Raw genomic sequence first — 22,580 nt, forward strand, 5'->3', positions numbered from 1 at the left:
GAGCTGTGGCTTTTCTTTTTGCAGCGGAGGAGGATGAGAGGTGACTTAATAGAGGTTTATAAGATGATGAGAGGGATTGATAGAGTGGACACGCAGAGACTATTTCCTTGGGTGGATGTAGCTGTTACTAGGGGGCATAACTAGGTTCATGGTGGGAGATATAGGAGGGATGTCCAAGGTAGATTCTTCACTCAGAGAGTGGTCGGAATGTGGAATAGACTGCCTGCTGTGATAGTGGAGTCAGACACTTTAGGAACTTTCAAGTGGTTATTGGATAGGCGCATGGAGCACACCAGAATGATAGGGAGTGCAATAGTTTGATTTTGGGATTGGACATAGCTCGGCACAACATTGAGGGCTGAAGGGCTTGTAGTGTGCTGTAATGTTCTATGTTTCTAATTACAATCTGACTATATTATGTTCCAGCATTAGTTTTCCTGGGCAGCTATACACTTTGGGACACCCTTTTCCCACCCAAACCCACATATTTCCCATGGCTAATCCATCTAACCTACACAGCTTGGGGTGCTAAGAGGCAATTTAGCATGGTCAATCCACCTAACCCACACATTTTTGGGCTGTGGGAGGAAACTGGAGAAAACCTACACAGACACAAGAACGTACAAACTCCATATAGTGGCCCAAGACTGGAATTGAACCCAGGACCCTGATGCTCTGAGGCAGCAGTGTTAACCACTGGGGGGATCTCTTGGCCAGAGCTCATTCCAGCATCTGCAATATATTGCCTTTAAGAACAGGCAATTTTTGTTTATATCCAATTCAATCCAAAATCCAATTCAAAGCCTCAACAAGTGAGATATTCCAGATCCAAGCTGACAAGACAGGTAAGCCTCATCCTGTGTTGGGCTTGATCTCCATGATCCAAGCTGATTGGGGCAGGCATTGCATTTCCTCCAAGGTTTGATCTCATTTGCATCTTAGCCAAAAAAATTGCTTCAAATGAAGCCTCGGTGCAACCTCATGACTTCAAACAAGTGCTGTCCAATACCACACTTGATCTTAGCAAAAATTGCACTGGCTCTCAGGCTTGATCCTACTGAAATGCAATAAGAAGTCTCACAGCATCAGTTAAAGTCCAACAGGTTTATTTGTAGTAAACGCCGCTAACTTTTGGAACTGGCTGTTCCTTCGTCAGATGGGTAGGCATCAGTGGAGACAGAATAGAGCCAATGTTTTGAATCAGGATGACCCTTCATAGAATCTTTACAATGCAGAAGGAGGCCATTCAGCCCATTAAGTCTGCATCAACCTTCTCTCAGGCTATCTCACCCATGCCCTCTCCTCTGCCCCATCTCTGTAACTCCAGATATTTACCCTGTTAATCTATACGTCTTGGGACATCCACGCCCCATTCAACCCCGCACATTTCCCATAGCTAATCCATCTAACCTACACAACTTGGCATGCTAAGACGCAATTTAGCATGGTCAATCCACCCAACCCATAAATTTTTCAGCACCCACCTGACGAAGGGACAGTCGGTTCCGAAAGCTAGTGGTGTTTGCTACCAAATAAACCTGTTGGACTTTAACCTGGTGTTGTGAGACTTCTTACTGTGTTTACCCAAATCCAACAGCAGCATCGCCATCCACACTATGCCTACTGAAATGCTCAGAGATACGCGTGCATGGGCTGAATGACCAGCAGAGGAGGCAGTGACCAGAGGGGGAGATGCAATGGTGACAGGAGTGCCGCGGCCCCGCCCCTGGCGGCTGAACATTCCATCGTGCGTACCGATTGTGACGTCAGCGCGTTTTCCTCCTCGGTCACCCTCCACGCACCCGATTGTGACGTGTGGGCTTTGCGTGACGCGCTTTTGGCGCTGGGTGTGCGGGAGCGGAGCTCATGGAGATGCAGCGGGGAGCGGCGGCGGCGGTGGTGGTGGCTGGACAGCCCGACAGCGGCCACAGCTGACTCAGCGCTCAGCGCCACTCCTTCGCCGAGCTCGCCTCCGCGGCCGGCCATGTCGTCGCCGTGGCTGTCGATGGGGAGTCACCTGCGGGGGGCCCTGGACGTGGCGCTGCGGGTCCCCTGCATCTTCGTCATCGACGCCATCTTGAACTCCTACTTTGACGGCGTCGAGAGCCTGCCCGCCGTGGCCCGCCAGGTATCACAGCGGCTGCTGGGTGAGTGAGTGCGGGGCGGCGGGGAGGGGAGAGGAGCGGCGGGCCGCCCGCCTGCTGCAGGACAGGAGGAGCGCGGTCCCAGGATTGCATTGGATCATTGCTGCCTGAGGGACTCTTCCAGCAAAACAGATTGCTCATTTCACAGCAACCTGGGGTGAAGGTCCTGCCCGGCTAGTTACACACACCTAACCGGGTGTGGTGTGCGCTCAATTAGTTACTGCGAAGGGATGGAAGCGTTTCTGCTTGGTCACGTTGATCTAGAGAGGAGGAAGGATAAACACTCCTCCTTTCATTCAGTCTGAACTTTTTAGCTATAAACAGCAACCCAAGTTCCAGTAATTAATTGAAACTCTGCTGGGAAGGGTAATGGAGGAGAATCCAAGACTTGTTGGAGGAGAGGTATTCCTTCTGATTTGATGGTGTGTGGAGTTTGTACATTCTCCCGGTGGTTGCTTCCCACGTTCCCAAGATGTGCAGGTGGATTAGACATGCTGCAGTTACCCCTTCGTGTCCCAAGTTGTTAGGGTTAGATGGATTAGCCGTGGAAAATGTGTGGGGTTACAGGGAGAGAGCCTGGGTGAGTTTCTCAGTCGGAAAATCGGTGTTGACCCAATGGGCTGAAAGGCCTCTTCAGCATTGTAGGGATTCTATGGTACTCCAGGAAAAGGTTTGTGTTGGATTATTTGGGACTGTTATCACTCTCTGTATGCTATACAGACAAAGCAATTTCATATAGTAGATGGGGTGAAGGAAAGGAGAGAGTGTAAAATATAGTGTTACAATCATAGCTAGGGTGTAGTGAAAGATCAACTTAATGTGTGGTAGGTACATTCAAGAGTGTGGCAGCAAGGAAGAAGCTGTTTTTGAATTGTTGTGCAACCTCAAACTTTTGTATCTTTTTTCCAACACGGTGGAAGAGTACTTATGGGTTGCATAGAGATTGTAGGTTTGGAGGGTGTTTTCAACTAAACCATGAGATTCTGCAGTGTCGCTTGTAGGATGCAAACATGATGCCTTGGTGATGGTGAATGTTAATGTTGGTAGATGGGTGCCAATCAAACGGATTGCTTTTGTCCTGGGTAATGTCAGATTTTGAGCATCCTCAATGTTAAAGTTGCACTCATCCAGGTATGTGGACAGTAGTCCACCATGGTGGAACTAAGGAACATTAAAGGGTTTTCCATTTAAGACAAAGCTAAGAAGAATCTTTTTCTCTTGAGGGTCTTGAATCTTTGGAACACTCTTCTCCAGAGAGTGGTGGAAGTGAGTCAATTAATATTGTTAAGACAAGGAAAATAGATCCTTGACAAGGGTAGGCAAAATGTGGAATTGAGGTCACAGTCAGATCAGTCATGATCTTATTGAGTGGTGGCACAGGCTTGAGCGGTTGAATGGTCTACTTCTGCTCCTAATTCATTATATCTGTATGTACTCCTGAGCTGTCTTGTAGGTGGTAGACCATACTTTGGGAAGTCAGCGGATGAGTCACTTACTAGTGGATACCCAATTTCTCTCCTGCTCTTGTAGCCACAATATTTGTGACTGGCCCAGTACAGTTTCTGTTATCTGGGACACACCCCACATGTGGGGATTAGACAATAATGGGATGGTGATTAGACTTTCTCTTGCTGGTGGTCATTATCTGGCTGTTGTATGGTGTGAATGTTTCTTGCAATTTGTAATCAACCTAGGCCTGAATGTTGTTCCAGTCTTGTTACATACTGTGTACTACATTGCCTGTGCTTTTGCAAATTAACACTTGGTGAGCGTTCCCATTTCTGATGGAAAGAAAATAACAAACAGGTGAAGATAGTTGGCAAGTACCTTAGTTCTTAACCTTCCTGAGGCTGAGGGTATTGGTCTCATCACAATTATCTTTGTATAGTGTAGAAACTGACGAGAAGCATGGTTACAAAACTGAAGGGATGTAAAGGATGGACATTTGTGTAGAGAAATGGAAAAAAAAGCAGATGTAAAAATTAATCTAGTGAAAGGAAGGCTGATTAAAGTGACAAAAGCAGATGATCTTTTGGGGCATCATGATTGGCACAGGCCTGTGGGCCTGTTCCTGTCCTGTACTTTGGCTGGGATAGTTGAACAGGCACACACACAATCATGATTTCTGCCAAGTGAAAGTGTTGCTGAAAGTGGGCAAAAAGAAACTTGGAACAAAATGGCATAACTATAAAGACAATAAGTTACTGGAAAAGGTGGTGGGATACAAAGTGGGAAAGACTTCATGCATCTGGGAATGCTGAGGAAAATTGGAAAAGAAATAAGAGGTTCTGATTATCTTTTTCTCACTCTTGGATTTGGAAAATGTGGCAGTTAGAGTGAGAAGGGGAAAATTAAGTAGACCAAACAAGCTGACATCAATAATGGGTAAACCTGATAATGTTTCAGGAATATGGTCAAGACCACTTGTACTCTCCTGGTGAACAATTGGGTCCTTGCTTTAAGTTATACACTCTATCCCTATTTTTATTGAAAACTGCCTATGTAAGTGTGCAATAGTGTAATTACACCCTCCTATACGTGATAGCACTGCAGTAGCTATGTAGGAAGAGGGATGAATCATTCAACCCCATGAGTCTTCTCTGCCATTTAAGTAGATCATAGTTGATCTGCAACCAATTGCAGTTTGTGGAAGAGTCCCAGTTTCTACCAACCTTTCTGCGTGGAGATGTATTTCCTAATTTAGAGGGATATGGGCCAAATGCAAGCAAATGGGGTTAGCTTAGATGGGCATTTTGGTTGGTATGGACCAGTTTGGGCCAAAGGCCTGTCACCGTGCTGTAGATTCTATGATTAAAAGTCTGATTCAAATTTTTAGTCTGAGACTTGCCAACCCAATGGACATATTTATTCTACATGTTACAATTCATATCTTGAAATCGTTGAGTAAATTGTCTCTTAGCCATCTAAATTCCACTGAGTGCAATCCTAGTTTGCGCAATCTTTTTATAATTTAACTCTTGCGTTTCCAGTGTCATTCTTGTAATTCCATACAGCACTCCCTTCAAGACCAGTGATAACTATTCAGTACTCCAACTGAGATCTAACCAGAGCTTACTACTGCTGAAGCATGTCTTCTACCCCTTTGCATTCTGGGCCTCTAGATATGATGGTCAGCATTCCATTAGCCTGTTTGATTATTTTCTGCACTTATTCATCACGTTTTAATGATTTCATGTTCCTGGAGCCTCAAGCTTCTTTGGGACCCAACTCAGTGACCAAATCTTGGGAAATAAATTAAGGACATTTTAGCAGCCAAGGAAAGGGGCGGGGTTGTTGGTTTGCTTGTGAAAGTGGATGGAGGCTGCAAAGTAGTGAGCAGGCTGCTAGGAGGAGATTGCAGTGCACATGCACAGGTGGATACTACAGATATGCAAAATTCAAAGATTGCAAATACGGGACAAATAGTGTCCTGGGTGCATGCAATCTAGAACAAGTTCAGCAAATGCAGGACAATCCAAAATAATATAGGACAAGTAGCCACCCTACCCTCCCTGTTTTTCTAGCCTTTTACCTTTTAGCCCAAAGTGGATGACCTCACATTGATGACATGAAATCAATTTGCCGCAATTGTGTTCAGTTAGTGAATTGTTAATTTCTTTGAAATGTGATGTATGCTCTTATTTGCACTGCTAATCTTTGTATCATTGCCAAAATGGGAAATGTGACTTTCTGTCGTATCATCTTAAGTCACCATAAATAGTGCGAGTAGCTGAGACATCAGTGCAGATCCTTGTGGAATACTATAAGTCCCCCTTTGCTATTTAGGATATCTGTCCTCCTGTCTCCTGCTACGTGGCCAATTTCCTAACCAGGTCAGTAAGCTTCAGCTTTAGCTAATTATTCTTTGTGAAGGACTTCGCACCAGTTGCCTTCTGGAAGTTCATATATTCTGTACCGCGTCTCCTGGAAGCTCATATATTCTATGCTGTGCCACTGTGGGTGGCATGGTGGCACAGTGGTTAGCACTGCTGCCTCACAGTGCCAGGGACTCAGGTTCGATTCTTGGCTTGGGCACTGTCTGTGCAGAGTCTGCACGTTCTCCCCGTGCCTTAGCGGGTTCCCTCCCACAGTCTGCAAAACGTGCTGGTTAGGTGCATTGGCCGTGCTAAATTCTTCCTCAAGTGTACCTGAAGGTGTGCTGGAGTGTGACGGCTAGGGGATTTTAGCAGTATCTTCATTGCAATGTTAATGTAAGCCTACTTATGACACTAATAAATAAACTTTAGATGTTTTGGATATACATAGAGTGAATGCAAGCAGGCTTTTTCCACTGAGGCTAGGGGGAAAAAAAACTAGAGGACATGGGTTAAGGGGGGGCGGGGGGTTTTAAAGAGAATGTTAGAGGGGAGGGTCTTCACACAGGTGGGAGTGTGGAATGAGCTGCCAGACGAAGTGGCAAATGCAGCTTCACTTTTAACATTTAAGAAAAACTTGGACAGGTACATGGATGAGAGGAGTGTGGAGGGATATAGCCCAGGTGCAGGTCAGTGGGACTAGGCAGAAGAATGGTTCGGCACAGCCCAAGAAAGGCCAAAAGGCCTGTTTTTTGTGCTGTAGTATTCTGTGGTTCTATAAATAATATCTGTAGATGTTCCCTTATCCACAGCTTTGGTCATCCTTGAAAGCTTCAATCAAATTTGTCAGGCATGACTTGATCTTTACAAACTCCTTCAACTGAAAATTTTCAAGGTGTTCAGTTAAACCATTTATAATAAAAAAAAACTTAATTGTCCAGCTACAGATCTTAAGCTAATTGACCTGTAATTCCATAGTTTTCCTCTATTGCCATTCTTAAATAGCATAGTGACATGCAACTTTTCCATGGTTCCTGAATTGAGAATATTTTTGATTATAGTTAGTTACATTCTTTAAAAGCTTAGGTGGAACCTGCCTGGTTTGAGGTTTTCATAGAAACCCTACAGTGCAGGAGGAGGTCATTTGGCCCATCAAGTCTGCACCAACAACTATTCCACCCAGGCCTATCCATAACCCCACATATTTACACTGTTAATCTCCCTGACACTAACTGTTAGTTTATCATGGCCAATCAACCTAAACCCCACATCTTTAGATTGTGGTAGGAAACCTGAACACCCAGAGAAAACCCATGATGGTGACCTAAGCCAGGAATTGAATTCAAGTCTCTGGAGGTGTGAGGCAAGAATGCTAACCACTGTCCCATGTCATTCATTAGTGTCATAATTCTCTTCATTCATGTTATTTTTTATATATTGCTGAACAGAGAGACATGTTGCTGAAGCTTTCATCAGGGCAAACATAAATGCAATATTTCAAACAATTGCAGCAATTTATACTGCAGGAGATGGGGGATTCTTATTTGTTGACAAGATTCTGACCAGGGCATTGCCATTAAGAAAGTGATGAGGAACTATAGGCTCTCCATGCTTCTGGGTAGTTCTACAATGGTGCAAGCTATTTAAATATACTTTTGTTTGTAGAGACTGAGTGGAATTTTCCTGTCCCGCCTTCCATGGGAACTTTAGCAGGTGGGGATGGAGTATGCAGACGTACATTGACCTCGAGAGAATCCCACCCCAGGTCTCTATGTTGTAGCTTTGAGCAAGCTAAAATAAGCATGACTGACTATCTCATATTGGTTGTTAGTTTAGCTATTTGCATACTTAGGATTGTTTAGAAAGTGCTGTCCAATTGGGGAATCATATCTTAGAGTAAATGTTGTTTTGGATTTTGCAGAGGTGGCCTGTTTGAGTGTGGTCTACAATTTACTTATTACAAACAATTGAAGGAAAATGCTGTCCAATTTGATCAACCAATCTTTGGGATGTACTGCCTACATCCCTGATATCTCACTACCACTGAATTTCATGTATAACATTGCTCAATTGTGTGGTTTGGCGATGTTTTTTGGATTGATGACAGCATCCTCTCAGTGGAAAATATTATACTCATTGCCACTGTGCAATAACACTAAGGAAATCCTTACCTTTGGCTGTGGATTCGAAGATATCATTTGCGTATTAGAAAAATGCATGGGTTTGGACGTTAGGGTGCATTCCATCAAAATCATGTTTCTTGTGTAAACCAAAAATGACTTTGTGTTGGCATGATGCCAGGCATGTAGACAATACATACAGGTGCTTGGCTTGATAGAATCAAATAACGCATTCCTCCGGTTGTTTGTTATAGACACAGTAGGAACTATACTCAGCCTGCTTGCACTTGCATAACCCAAACCAAAAGATCTCCTCTTAGAAGTGATTCCCTGATTGGGCAGCAATTGATGAACAATCCTGATTTACTAATGGATATGCCAGCAGCCAATTTAAGATGATCACCTAAACTTGTAACGTACCTCATTAAGGTTTGCAAGAAATGCATTTTATGAATTATAATGACCCTATAGTTTACCCATGGGCTGCATCTTGACCAACTGGAATCAACTTGCCAATCAGTTGGCACCCTTTTACCCCTGTAGAATAAATTGTAATTGTTTGAAGTTTGGCAATCGTGCATTTGTCCTGATACATGCAAGATGAAAAGCTTCAGCATCTCCTTCCAGTAATATTTGGGCTCTCTACTACCAAGTGACTGTTTACCTGGGTGAGTCATGGCTCTGATTTGGTAATAGTTTCCTTGGGATGTTCGACATGCTGATCATTTCCTATACTGTAAATGCTGGCACAAGTCGCTATTCAGCATGTATGCCATTTCCTTATTCTCTTTGACAGTATCATTGGCATCAGCTTTGAAGGTTCTCCTGTTGCTTCTGACCATCCTCTTTTTTCCCTAATTTTTTGTTGATTTTGATATCTTTATAAGCTTCCTTTCATGCTTAACTCTTACTGTCTACCCTCTGCAGTTGTGTTCTCATCTGCCAGGATCTATCTGTGTGATTTTTCACTTTTTTGTTTACCTAAGTTTTATGTTTCTCTCTCTAATTATAATACACTCCAAATTTCAAATTTAATTTCATTATTACACTCCAAAGATGTGCAGGTTAGGTGACGTGGCCATGCTCAATTGCCCCTTAGTGTCAGGGTGATTAGCAGGTAAATGTGTGGAGTTAAGTGAATAGGTCCTGGGTGGGATTGTTGGCTCAATGGGCCAAATGGCTTCCTTCTGCACTGTAGGATTCTATACATATGGTTTGCAAGCAGAGCTCTTGCCCCTTAGTTGGGGGATGTAAGTAGGTTCACTGTCCTAGATGCATTATTGACCATCTGATTTTCTTTTGCTTTATCTGTTAATCAATTTTCTGTGGATAGTTTCTCTTATCCCAGAAGTCAGCCTCATCTAAATTCAGAAATTAAATAAAACAGAAAATGCTGGAAACTCTCAGCAGGTTTGAAACATCTGTGGAGATGTTGAGTCCAATTTGATTCTTTGAAACTTAAATAGCGGTTTTGTATTTCTCCATGATGAATTTTCACCTGAATTTGTCTAATTTGTTCTATGTACTCTGTATTTATGTAAAAAGAATTGCCTAACATTCTAACCTGCATTCTGGTTTAATGTTTTGCTCTCATTTTTTTATTTTTCTTTCCATGCTTTCTGATTATCTGTAATGCTTAAAATGGTTTCTGATAGTTGACCTTTTGAATCTTTGAACCAATATTGTATTGCTTTTTCACCAGACTGTCGTCTCCTCCCCCTGGGCACATACACAGTTGCTGCTTTAAAGCCCTTGTGATCAACCTGCCCATCCTTTTTGCTGGCTCCTGATTATCAGCCTTTCAGCTGCATAGAGACTGTCCTTGCAATATAGTTCCTTCATGTTTCAAAAAATGAAATCCCACTTTCCTAATCTGTTTATCCCTGTGTCAATTTATGAGACTCGGGTAGTAATATTGAGATAATAACTTCTTGGTTTTATTCCTCGTTCCTAGATCTCCAGACAGGGCTTTTTGTCTTTTCACTGTGTTGGTCCCATCATGGGTCAAAACAATTGGCTCCTCTGCCTCTCTTTACAGTTGTTACGCAATGTCCCTTGTCCAGGCACCAGGAAGGCAACATGCCATTTGGGGCCCTTGATGCTGCTGAGCAAGGATGTTATCTGTCCCTTTTTATTAGATATCATACACAATAAATGTGCTTACTGAATTATGTTAAAATAATTCGTTTTATTCCTATGGAACCACACATTTGAGTATATAATACATGTGTAAGGACCAGTAATGAGCTCCACTAAAGCTCATGATTCAAATTTTTGTGACGTTTTACTCAATTCTTGCCGTTTGGATACCCGACTTCAAAATATAATTGCATTGCAGATGATTCAAGAAACTGAACTGAAGCTATAAATTATAAAAAGAAATCTCTGGACAGTGTTTTTATGTTGTTAGTGCTGAGAGGAATAGATAGTGTAGATGAATAGCCAAGCTTTTTTTGCGGCATTTCCTCAATACTGCACAAATTAGAAATAGATTTTTGATTTTGAAACTAAGGATTTAGGGAGAAGGATCATATCTTTGCAGTTTGAGGGACAAGAAGTTCAAAAGGACACTGACAATAGTACTGAAGTGAACAAGCAAAATCTCAAAGATGCCGAACTCTGCAAGCCAGCGAGATTGCTTGACCAGTGACTAGCTTTGTTTCTTCCTAGGAAGTGTTAAGAGTTTCAGCAGTCAACAATGGTTTGCATTTATACATCACCTTTTTAATGTAGTCAGACGTTCTAAGATACTTTTGTTAGACCTGTGACTGTATACGGGTGCTGGATGGTCTTCATTTGTCATGGCAGAATGCACAATACGATTTGAACATCTTACTGGCAGCTTTAAAAGTGTTTCAAATGGTGGGAGAAGAATGAGCAAAGCTGCAGGGAAATTGTGGAAACGTGCAAGAACTATAGTATGGTGATACTGGGGATTTTAAACCACTAGTCTGCTTCCATTGTTCTTATTCTTTGTAATATTGATTCAACTGAGTGGCAAGTGGACCACATTGGAGTCAGACTGGTAAAACACAGCTTTCCTTCCCTAAAGAATATTCATGAATCTGCTGACTTTTACAATAAATAACTTTAATAACATCAAATGCTGGAAAATCTCAAGTTTGACAGCATTTGTGGAGTGATAATAGAGCAAACATTTTGAGTCAGGATGACCCTTCGTGACTCAACATTGGCTGTATTCTCTCTCCACAGATGTCAGATTTTCCAGCATTTTTCTGTTTTTGTTTCAAATTCTAGCATCTGCAGTATTTTCCCTTTTTCTTTAATAACAGCTTTGATTTCCGCATTGGGAAAAAAGTGAATTAGTCTTAAACATGTTGATAATCTCTGGAATATTAGATCACAACTTTGATTGCTAGTCCAGTAATATCCTGAGTATGAGAGGTCAGAGAATTGTCTTGTTAATAAGAGATTCTATATTGTTTTGTGGCTGTTCATAGCTGGCTAGAATTGTGTTCATTTTTAATGAATCACCGCATGGCTTGGAGCAGCCATTCCAGAGGGAATATGCATCTGGGCCAGGATTCCTCACTTGACATATGTATCTTTAAATAGTTTTGCCTGTCATTCTCCAATTACATTTGTGCAAAATAGCATGACGAAACAAGCTATGGAAGTGGATATTATCTTACTGTGTTGAACAAGTCAGAAAAGCTGTTGGTCCATGAGGTTAGAAATGATTCAGATTGATCAGTCAGCTATTAATCATTTACATAATGGCCCATGGTTTTTACAGTTGTCCTACCAGGGAATCCTTAAATCTGGTTTATGTTATGAATTGTTGTCAAGGAAATGGCTGGCATATTTGCAGGCTCTGTCTCAATTTTTTGAAACCTTTACATTAATAGCAAGCATCATGGTTATTTTATTTAATTGAAAAGAATACCTTAGTGATTTTCTTTTTGCTAAGTAGACTTCAAAGCACAGATATGCGGCTAAAAGAAAGGCTTGCATGTATATACTGGCAGTAGTAATTTATTATTTTTTTGTGTTATCAGGCAGCTGATGGGACTGGGTTACTGGAAGGCTCTTGCATCAAATTTTCTTTGCTGGTACAAGCTATTGGTATTGATCACAACAGCTTTTTGCATTTTGACATGTTTATTATTTGGAATGGTGAATAAGTTTAGTAGCTAATATTGTCATAAAAATTTGTGCTGGACATCAGGCATTCTTCCATCTACAAGTGATAAAGGACATAGCAAACAATCAATTTTGAATCATATCATATATAATGCAGAAGAGGCCCTTTGGCCCATCAAGTCTGCACTTACACATGAGAAACTCATGACCTCCCATCTAATCCCATTCACCAGCACTTGGCCCATAGCCTTGAATATTGTGACGTGCCAAGTGCTCATCCAGATACTTCTAAAAAGATGTGAGGATCTCACCTCTACCACCCTCCCCTCTCTTTGAACTCATGTCCCCTCGTGGCTAACCCTTCAACTAAGGGAAATAGGTGCTCCTCATTTGCTCTGTCCATGCCCCTCATAATCATGTATGTAATCAGCCTTCCATCCATTTACTCTCTCTACACTTCCTGCTGCCTTGGCAAAACAGCCAACGTAATTAAGGACCTCATGTACCCCGGACATTCTCTCTTTCAGCTCCTTCCTTTGGGAAAAAGATACAAAAGTCTGAGGTCGCGTACCAACTGATTTGAGAACAGCTTCTTCCCTGCGGCTGTCAGACTTCTGAATGGACTTACCTTGCATTAAGTTGATCTTTCTCTACAACCTCGGTATGACTATAACTGCTCTCTGTGAATGGTATGTTTTGTCTGTGTAGTGCACAAGAAACAATACTTTTCACTGTTAATACATGTGACAGTAATAAATCACTACAAGCAGATCACCCCTCGGCCTTCTCTACTAAACCGAAAACAACCCAAGCCTATCCAAACTCCCTTCAAAACTTAAATGTTCCATCCGAGGGAGCATCCTGGTGAATCTCCTCTGCACCCCCTCGAGTGCAATTGCATCCTTCCTAAAATGTGGTGACCAGAACTAGAGAGTAGTTTAGCTGTGGCCTCACCAAAGTTCTATACAACTCCATCATGACCTTCCTGCATTTGTAATCTATATATCAGTTGATAGAGAAGTGTCCAACATTTCTCTTTCACCACCCTACTAATATGCTGTCCCACACTCAGATCTGTGGTCAAACATACCAAGGTCCCTTTGTTCCACAGAACTTCCTAATGTCATGCTGTTCATTGACTACTTGTCAAATTACTCCTTCCATAGTGTATTGCCTCAAACTTCAGGATTAAATTGTATTTGCCCGTATATCTTGTAGCCCAAGACACTCAACTTCACTGTTAACCTCCTGACCAAACTTTGTGTCATCCTCAAATTTGCTAATCCTACACCACATAGTCATCAACACCATTTATATAAATGGCGAATAATGGGGGACACAGGACATTTAAATGCAGTGTCCTCATTTGGTGCCAATATCTGTGAAGGCATTTCTTGAGAAACAGGTTCTACCAGAAGTGCAGGATTTGAGACTGTCAACTGACATTGCATGTTGTTTTCAACATTGGTGCTCATTGCCAAGCTGCTGTAGCTGCACGTCATTGTGGTAGTGCATGCCAGCCCACAGGAGGTGTCACCACTTTTGTTTTTCAATTGTTAGTCACTCCTAGGTGTGATCATACATATTTAGGGCCTCCATATCATGCTTGCAAACATCTTGGCATGGTAGCACAGTGGTTAGCACTGCTGCTTCACAGCTCCAGGGTCCTGGGTTCGATTCCCAGCTCGGGTCACTGTCTCTGTGGAGTTTGCACATTCTCCTCATGTCTGCGTGGGTTTCCTCCGGGTACTCTGGTTTCCTCCCAAGTCCAAAGATGTGCAAGTTAGGTTGATTGGCCATGCTAAGAAATTGCCTCTATGCATAGGTTAGAGGGATTAGTAGGTATAATATGTAGGGATATGGGGGTAGGGCCTGGGTGGGATTGTGTTTGGTGTGGATTTGATGGGCTGAAGGGCCTCTTTCTGCACTGTGGGGTTCTGTGATTCTATCTTTGGATCTACCATTGGCTGTTAGACACTGGCTGCCTTATTGTGCACAAGATCCTTGAGTATGTGTACGTTTGCCGTCCTGCAGTCGTGCCTAATCCACAAAAGCTACCTTTGATTAGTGCCAACACACTTGGGAGCTTGGTCTTTGAGATGGTTGCCACATTTGTGATTTTGGTCCTGCCAGCTTATACTGATGCGCCACAGGCAACAAAGATGGAAATGATTAACCTTCTCCTCCTGGCATCTGTAAGCCACCCATGTTTCAATTATGTCCATCATCTTTCATAGATGGAAGGCTGCTAAGGACACTGGACATAAGGAAAGATATCTGGTTTGAATTTGGGCACACTCCAGTCATGAGTGGGCAGAGAAAGTATAATTAATAATGCAGTGCTTCACAATGATTAGATTATCTCTTTTTTTGTCTAGAAGTCCATAGCAATTTTATAGTATTATTATTTTGCATCTTCAGTGTGAAATAGCATTCTGGATGTTTCCAAACTCTTTAGAGTTGCCTATAGCCCCATCATTCATTTTCTCCCTTTCTTTCAATCACATTTTCCTTGAGAAGAGGACAGATTTCTTCACCAGAGGGTTGTGAATCATTGGAATTCCTAAACGGTTGTGCGTGCTCCATCGTTGGATACACTTAAGGCTGGGATAGACAGATATTTGGTGACTTGGGAATTGACAGAGCAGGTGAGAAAGTGAACTAGAAGTCCAGGATCAGCCATGATCCAGTACAGTAGTTAGCACTGCTGCCTCAGCTCCAGCGACCCGGGTTCAATCCGGTCTTGGATGACTGTCAATGACTGGAATTTGCGAGATTCTTCCAGATGCTCTGGTTTCCTCCCACAGTCCAAAGGTGTGTGGGTTAGGTGGATTGGCCATCCAAATTGCTCTTTAGCATCCCAAATTGTGTGGATTAGCCATGGGAAATGTGTAGGGTTAAGGTTGGGCAGATGGTCTGGTAAGGTACTTTGTTAGAGAGTCAGTGCAGACTCAATGCAGTATGGCTTCTTCTGCGCTGCAGGGATTCTATGATATTGAATGGCAAAGAAGACTCAGGAGACCATATGGCCTATTCCTATTTCTTGTCATCTTCTCGGTGAACCCTAACCCCAGGAGCCTTCTAGTGCTGCCATGTACTACCTCAAAACAGCTGCATGTTGCCTACCAGTGTACTGTGTATTTTGTACTTCTAGAAAGGTAAAGCTTGAATACTTAGTTAAAGTGACATAATTAAAATCATGTTTTATAATTGTCAGGAAAAAGTGACACAATTGCAAACTTAGATCCTCATATTTCAGAATACAAGAAATCTCAAAAGCAGAAGGCTGTGATTGCATTTTTGAAATAAAAACATAATTCTGAAAACACTCAGCAACTAAAGCAGCATCTGTGGACAAAGATTGAGATAGCACTTTGGGTTGATAGATTTTTGTCAGAACTGGAAAATGTTATGGAGAGGTGAAGATTGGGGGAGTGGGGTGATGATAAAAAGGAAGGTCTATGATTGGATGAAAGGCAGGAGAGATTAAATGGCAGTGTGATGATGTGTGCAAGGCAAAAAAAGAAATAATGGTTTGAGTAAAAAAAATTAAAGGTTTAGAGCAAATGTAAATGGGAAAGGTGGAATCACTAACATAAACTACCAATTTTTCAGTTTTTGGAAGGTGTTTGATGCAAATTTAAAAGCAAGATGCATGTAAAAATGGGCAAAATGTTACAGATTGGAGGTGGTTCAATTGGTGGATTGGCTGGCCCAAAAAAATTGTGGATAAAAGATTATCTCAAATTGTATCTTAAAACTATTGAGAGCTGAATCAAAAAGTGAAATCTTATCCCTTGAGCATTGGAATAGTGTAAAAGACCAAGGACAGAGAGCTTAAGAGTGGGACTGAGTTGCAGAATTGAAACCAATGGAGTTACTACACAAACTGGTCTCCTAACCTGCAGTCTCCCCACTATGGAGGAAAGCACATTGGGAGCTGTTTCTGTTCATTCTTTGCTCCCAACTCGGCTACTAACATTTGTCCCTCACTTCTTTTGTTCTGCTTGAATTCTCTTTGGTAATCTTTCCCCTCATTAATTGGAACTACTGGCTGTATGTCTCCTCCTGATGGTTCATTGTAACCATTGTTCAATATTTTTGTACTGTGATCTGAATGTCCTTTTTCAGCATCTCCTTTCTCCCTCTTCTCTCTCCTACCACCTCTCGCTCTCATATTGGTTGCAGAATTGAAAATTGTCCTGAATATCCATGTGGTTGCCCATTTATGAAGTAAAAATGCTGGTTGTGTCTGTAGTGGTGTTGTCATATCTGCCTTAACATTTGGAGCAAAGCTGTTGACAAATACAGCATTCTGTCATACTTGAGTTGACATGCAGTTCTCTTGTAAAGATAGTGTGTGTTAGTGCTCCAATGTAAACGGTTTCTACTGGATTGCAGTATGGGGCTCAGCAACATTGTGACTCTTTGGATTTTAGATCATCCTGTGACAGTAAAGTATTTTTGGAATATCTTTAATCTTATGAATAAACTTTTGGATGGGAGAGTGAATTTTAGTTGACAGGGAACAATTATTGATGGGAAAATCTACATGAGCAAAGGGGGCCATTCAAAAAGGAAATGGAGAGGGTGCAAGACGAAAGTGTTCCCTCTAGGGTGATAGGAATAACAAACCCAGAGAACCGTGGATGACTAAAGATATTTAGGATACAGTCAGAAGGAGAAAAAAAGGCTTATTAAAAAATACAAGGGGAGCAAATCAGTGGAGGCATTAGTGAGGTATAGAAAGTGCAGGGTAGAGCTTAAAGCAATTAGGAATGCAAAGAGCTATACGAGAAAGCCCTGGCTGGTAAAAGGAGGGAAAATCCCAAGATTTCCACAGTGGCATAGAGGTTAGCACTGCTGTCTCATAGCACCAAGGACCCACATTTGATCCCCAGCTTGGATCACTTCCTGTGTGGAGTCTGCACATTTTCCCCATGTCTGCATGGGTTTCCTCCAAAGACCTGCTGGTCAGGTGCATTAGCCATGCTAAATTTTCTCTCACTGTACCTGAATAGGCACCAAAGTGTGGTGACTAGGGGATTTTCACAGTAACTTCATTGCGGTGTTGATGTAAGCCTACTTGTGACTCTTAAAAAAAACTAAACTAAGATGTTCTATAAGTATATCAATGGGAAGAGGATAACCAGGAGAAGGCTAGGGACCAAGGCTGAAATCTGAGTGGAGCCAGAGAACATTGATGGAGTGTTGAACAAATACTTCACATCTGTTTTCACCCAAGAGAATGAGGGCAATGGTATAGAATTCAGGGAGAGAGATTGAGGTTCTTAAGCAAATTGACATAGGGAAGGATAAGTTATTGGAGGTGGTGGCAGCCCTAAAAGTGGATAAATCTCCCAAGTCCACATGAATTGTGCCCTAGGCTGCTGTGGAAGCCAAGAGATGAAATTGCAGGTGCTCTGACCTGAATTTTCAGTTCCGCTCTGGCTATGGGGAAGGTCATGATGTCAAGGTGCTGGCATTGGACTGGAGTAAGCACAGTACGAAGTCTTTCAAACCACGTTAAAGTCCAACAGGTTTTTTTTGGTAGCACAAGCTTTTGGAGCTTCACTCCTTCAGGTGAGTGAGGAGTTGTGTTCACAAATGGCATATATAGACACACACTCAATTTACAAGATAATGGTTGGAATGTGAGCCTTTACAGGTAATCGAAGTCTTAAAGGTACAGACAATGTGAGTGGAGAGAGAGTTAAGCATATGTTAAAGAAATGTGTATTGTCTCCAGCCAGGACAGTTAATGGGATTTTGCAAGCCCAGGCAAGTCACCAGACGACTGGAGAACAGCTGATGTGATTCTGCTATCTAAGAAGGTTTATAGAAATAAACCAGGGAATTACAGACCAGTAACTCTTTTGTCAGTGGTAGGGAAACTATTAGAGAAATTTCTGAAGGAGAGCTTCAGTTGGAGAGGCAAAACTTGATCAGAGATAGTCAGCATGGCTTCGCCAGAGGGAGGTAATGCCTGACAAATTTGATTGAATTTTTTGAGGTGATCAGGTGTGTAGCTGAAGGTAGTGCAGTCAATATAGTTAATATGGATTTCAGCAAAGCCTTTGACAAGGTCCCACATGGGAGGCATGTAAAGAAAGTAAATTCATATGGGACACAGAGTAATTTGATAAAGTGGATTCAAAGTTGGCTAGTTTTAGGAGACAGAGTGATGACAGAAGGCTGCTTTTGTAACTGGAAGCCAGTGTCCAGTGGTGTACTGCAAGGATCTGTGCCCCCCCCCCCCTCCCCTCCCATTATTCGCCATCGATATAAATGATATTGATTATGTGGGGGCAAGATTATTAAGGTGGTTAATAGTGAGATGGAGCATCTTAGGCTACAAGATATAGACGGCGATAAGTAAAAATTGAACTGGAGGGAGCAGTTCTCAAAATTGCACTTCCTACCTGAAGTCGACCCTTGCCCAACAGCATTGTCACATACAAAATTTTCATTGGTTTGTTTATCCTGGCTAAAAAGTGAATTCCTTATACAAAACCCCTGACATTCTCCATTGAACTAGCAAAAACACTTGTCCTGCAGAGTAACACCAAATATTTGCATCCTAGCACACCAATCACAAGACATTTACGTGGGTTAACATTTATGCCCTTCCCTCTTCACCATGAATTCCCTTATTAGTGAGGGTGGACTGCAGGGTTGATTGGGTTGAATCTGACTGTTATATCTGATTTCCCTTGTGTTTTTTCTATTCTTTGACCAAACTGTCAGACCTCCCTTCTAACTGGCCTGTCCTGTCTTCATTTCCATTCCTTGTTTCCTGACATCTGAAGCACCTTGAAACATTTTAATATTCAAGGTAATGTGTTTGTTGTTTTCAGAATTATAAGCAAAACACAGCTAAAAGTAATGAATTGAATTTTCCCAGTACTGCAGAAACTATGCTAAGTAGTCTTCCATGCCTTGAGCTTTAGCTGGAATCCAGCTTAAAAATCTATTAGAAAATCATTACTAAGGAAATGAACGTGAAACTATATTACTTTATCATAGAACACTACAGTACAAACAGGCCCTTCGGCCCACAAGTTGTGCTGATCACATCCATACCTACCAGGCCTATCTGTAACATTCTATCCCACTAAATCCCACGTACTCATCCAGAAGTCTCTTGAAAGACCCCAGCAAGTTCGCCTCCATCACCACCGATGGCAGCCGATTCCATTCACTCACCACCCTCTGGGTGAAAAACTTACCCCTGACATCTCCTCTGTACCTGCTTCATCATCATGCATTTCACTGCAAATACACATTCTAATTGATCTAAATAATTGAGCATAATCTCTTTTAGTGAAGCTTTTATAATATTTGGGATGACTAAGTTTGCTGATTGAATCACAACTCTTTATATCCTTTCCTTGTCCTCCTTTTTCCCCACCCCACCTCATTCTTCGACTGCACTTCCAATTTCTTCCAGACTGCTATATAAATGCTTGTAATGGTATTTCAAAGATTTAACCCATCTGTTGTGAAATTTGAAAGTGATCAACTGTGTCTCAATTCAAAACTCGCGAGGCAAATATCTCTCTGCAAAGACGTAACAAATCTATTTTAAAATAAAACATAGAACAAACAAACAAACATACAGCCGACTGGAGATTCTCAAAGGAGTAAGTAGCTGTGGGAATAGAGCGACAGAACCACTATACGTCAGCTCTTTCACATAGTCAAACATAGATCATAATTTTTTGTAATCAATAATTCTGCCTTTCATTAGCTTAATATCAATTTCATTCAGCAGTTATACATCAGTGCAAATCTCTTAAGTATCTTAGCTAACCAGATGACACTTAATAGCATGGTGATACCTTATTTGTCAAACAAATCTGGACATTATCTCCCTTTTTGGCTCTAACTGTTTCCCTGTTACGGTAGTGTCTGCCGTTACCAGGTAAGGTCAAAGCAGACATTCTGACCAGCTCACTGCCAAATTGAATAGACATGTGTTCCTGTATCCAGGGCCATATCTATCCTCGTGTCTGGACAGTGAATGTACCTATTCATTATTGTTGCAAAGTATGTTCCCTCAGGAATCCTCTCGATATGACTACTGTTGGCTAGCTGGTTCGCAGACCTCCGGCTTTAAACTATTGACATTTGCCACCATGCATTTTGGTAACTTTACTTGGCTAAAGTGAACAATACATTTAAAATACATGTTAAAATATCAGTATATGTTTTTAAATCATAACTATTTGTTTTGATTCTCTTACTGCATTTACATATGTAAACTGTTCGTGTAAGCTTATCTTAAGAATCTTCTAGAACATAAGAAATAGGAGCAGGAGTAGGCCATCTAGCCCTTCGAGCCTGCCCCGCCATTCAATAAGATCATGGCTGATCTGTCGCTGCTCAGTTCCACTTTCCCGCCCTCTCCCCATATCCCTTAATCCCTTCTCTTATCAAAAACCCATCAACCCGCGTCTTAAAAATATTTAGCGAGGTAGCCTCCACCACTTCAACGGGCAGAGAACTCCAGAGATTCACCACCCTTTGAGTGAAGAAGTTCCTCCTCAACTCCGTTCTAAACCGCCCCCCTTTTATCTTGAGGCTGTGCCCCCTAGTCCTACTGTCTTTTTTGAGCGGGAAGAGTCTCTCCACCTCTATCCTATCCATCCCATTCATCATCTTATACGTCTCAATGAGATCTCCCCTCATTCTTCTAAACTCTAACGAGTACAAGCCCAGTTTATTCAGCCTCTCCTCATAGCTCAACCCCCCTCAACTCCGGTATCAGCCTAGTAAACCTCCTCTGCACTCCCTCCAAGGCCAAAGTATCTTTGCGCAGGTGTGGCGCCCAAAACTGCACACAGTACTCCAGCTGCGGCCTCACCAATGCCCTATACAGCTGCAGCAAGACCTCCTACTTTTATATTCAATCCCCCTCGCTATGAAGGTCAGCATCCCATTCGCCTTCCTGACCACCTGCTGCACCTGCAAGCTGGGTTTTTGCGACTCATGCGCAAGGACCCCGAGGTCCCTCTGCACCGTCGCCTGCTGCAGTTTTTCGCCCCGTAAGTAATAGTCCTTCCTACCATTATTCCTACCAAAGTGGACCACCTCACACTTGCCAACATTAAATTCCATTTGCCATTTCCTGGCCCATTCGCCCAGCCTATCTAGATCCTTCTGCAGACTCTCCACACCCTCCGCACAATTTGCCGTTCCCCCAATCTTGGTGTCACCAGCAAATTTTGGCACCCTACACTCAGTTCCCTCCTCCAGATCATCTATATAAATGGTAAAAAGCTGAGGCCCCAGCACCGACCCCTGGGGCACTCCACTAGTCACCATCCGCCAATCTGAATAGCACCAGTTGACCCCCACTCTCTGCCTCCTATTTGACAACCAATCCTCTATCCACGCTAACACCCTACCCCCCAACTCCATGTCCCTCGACCTTCTGCAATAACCTCTTGTGAGGTACTTTGTCAAACGCCTTCTGAAAATCTAGAAAGACCACATCCACCGGCTCTCCTCTATCCACCGCCCTAGACACGTCCTCATAGAACTCCAGTAAATTTGTCAGACACGACTTCCCTTTAATGAAACCGTGCTGCATCTGCTCTATCAAGCAATTCCCTTCAAGATGCCTCGCAATTTCCTCCTTAATGACAGATTGTAACATTTTACCTACCACAGACGTTAAACTAACCGGCCTATAATTCCCCGCCTTTTGCCTGGCACCCTTCTTAAACAACAGCGTAACATTAGCCATTTTCCAGTCATCCGGCACTTCCCCGGAATCCAGCGACGTCTGGAAAATAACCACCAAGGCATCCACTATCACCTCCCATTTCTTTCAGAACCCTCGGATGCATTCCATCCGGTCCTGGGGACTTGTCCACAATCAGCCCCTCCAGTCTGTCGAGCACCGCCTCTCTAGTAACAGTAATGTCATTAAGACCCTCCAGTCCTACCACCTTTCCATCGCTAACACCCGGCAAATTATTCACGTCCTCCTCCGTGAAGACAGAAACAAAAAAGTTATTCAATACCTTAGCCATATCCCCATCCCCTACCACTAGGTCCCCTTTCTCATCCTCTAAAGGACCAACATTCACCCTAGCCAGCCTCTTCCTTTTTATATATTTATAAAAACTCTTGCTATCCTTTTTTATATTAAGCGCTAGCCCAGCTTCATAGTTTCTCCTACCCTTCTTTATCAACTTCTTTGTCAATCTTTGTTGACATTTAAACCTCTCCCAATCCTCTTCTCGCCCACTACTCTTAGCTACTCTAAATTCCTCCCCTTTTAATTTAACACTTTCCTTCACCTCCTTCGTTATCCACGGCTTATTACCTCTCCTCCTACTATCCTTTTTGACCATCGGAATAAATTTCCGCTGAGCACCAAGAAAGAT

General features: G+C 42.4%; 1 protein-coding gene across 1 annotated transcript in view; it reads left to right on the plus strand.

Annotated features, from left to right (window-relative positions):
- The first annotated feature begins 1,879 nt into the window (after window positions 1–1,879).
- Window positions 1,880–22,580, plus strand: part of rnf139 (ring finger protein 139) — a 30,443-nt gene continuing 9,742 nt past the window's right edge. The window contains exon 1 of the mRNA XM_080194282.1: window positions 1,880–2,147. Within this exon, the coding sequence (XP_080050408.1) occupies window positions 1,985–2,147 (163 nt within the window). The 5' untranslated portion in view covers window positions 1,880–1,984. The remainder of the gene's footprint in view (window positions 2,148–22,580) is intronic.

The sequence above is a fragment of the Carcharhinus amblyrhynchos genome, chromosome 8 (assembly GCF_965287045.1).
Source record: "Carcharhinus amblyrhynchos chromosome 8, sCarAmb.v2.hapA, whole genome shotgun sequence".
NCBI classification, from domain to species: Eukaryota; Metazoa; Chordata; class Chondrichthyes; order Carcharhiniformes; family Carcharhinidae; genus Carcharhinus; species Carcharhinus amblyrhynchos.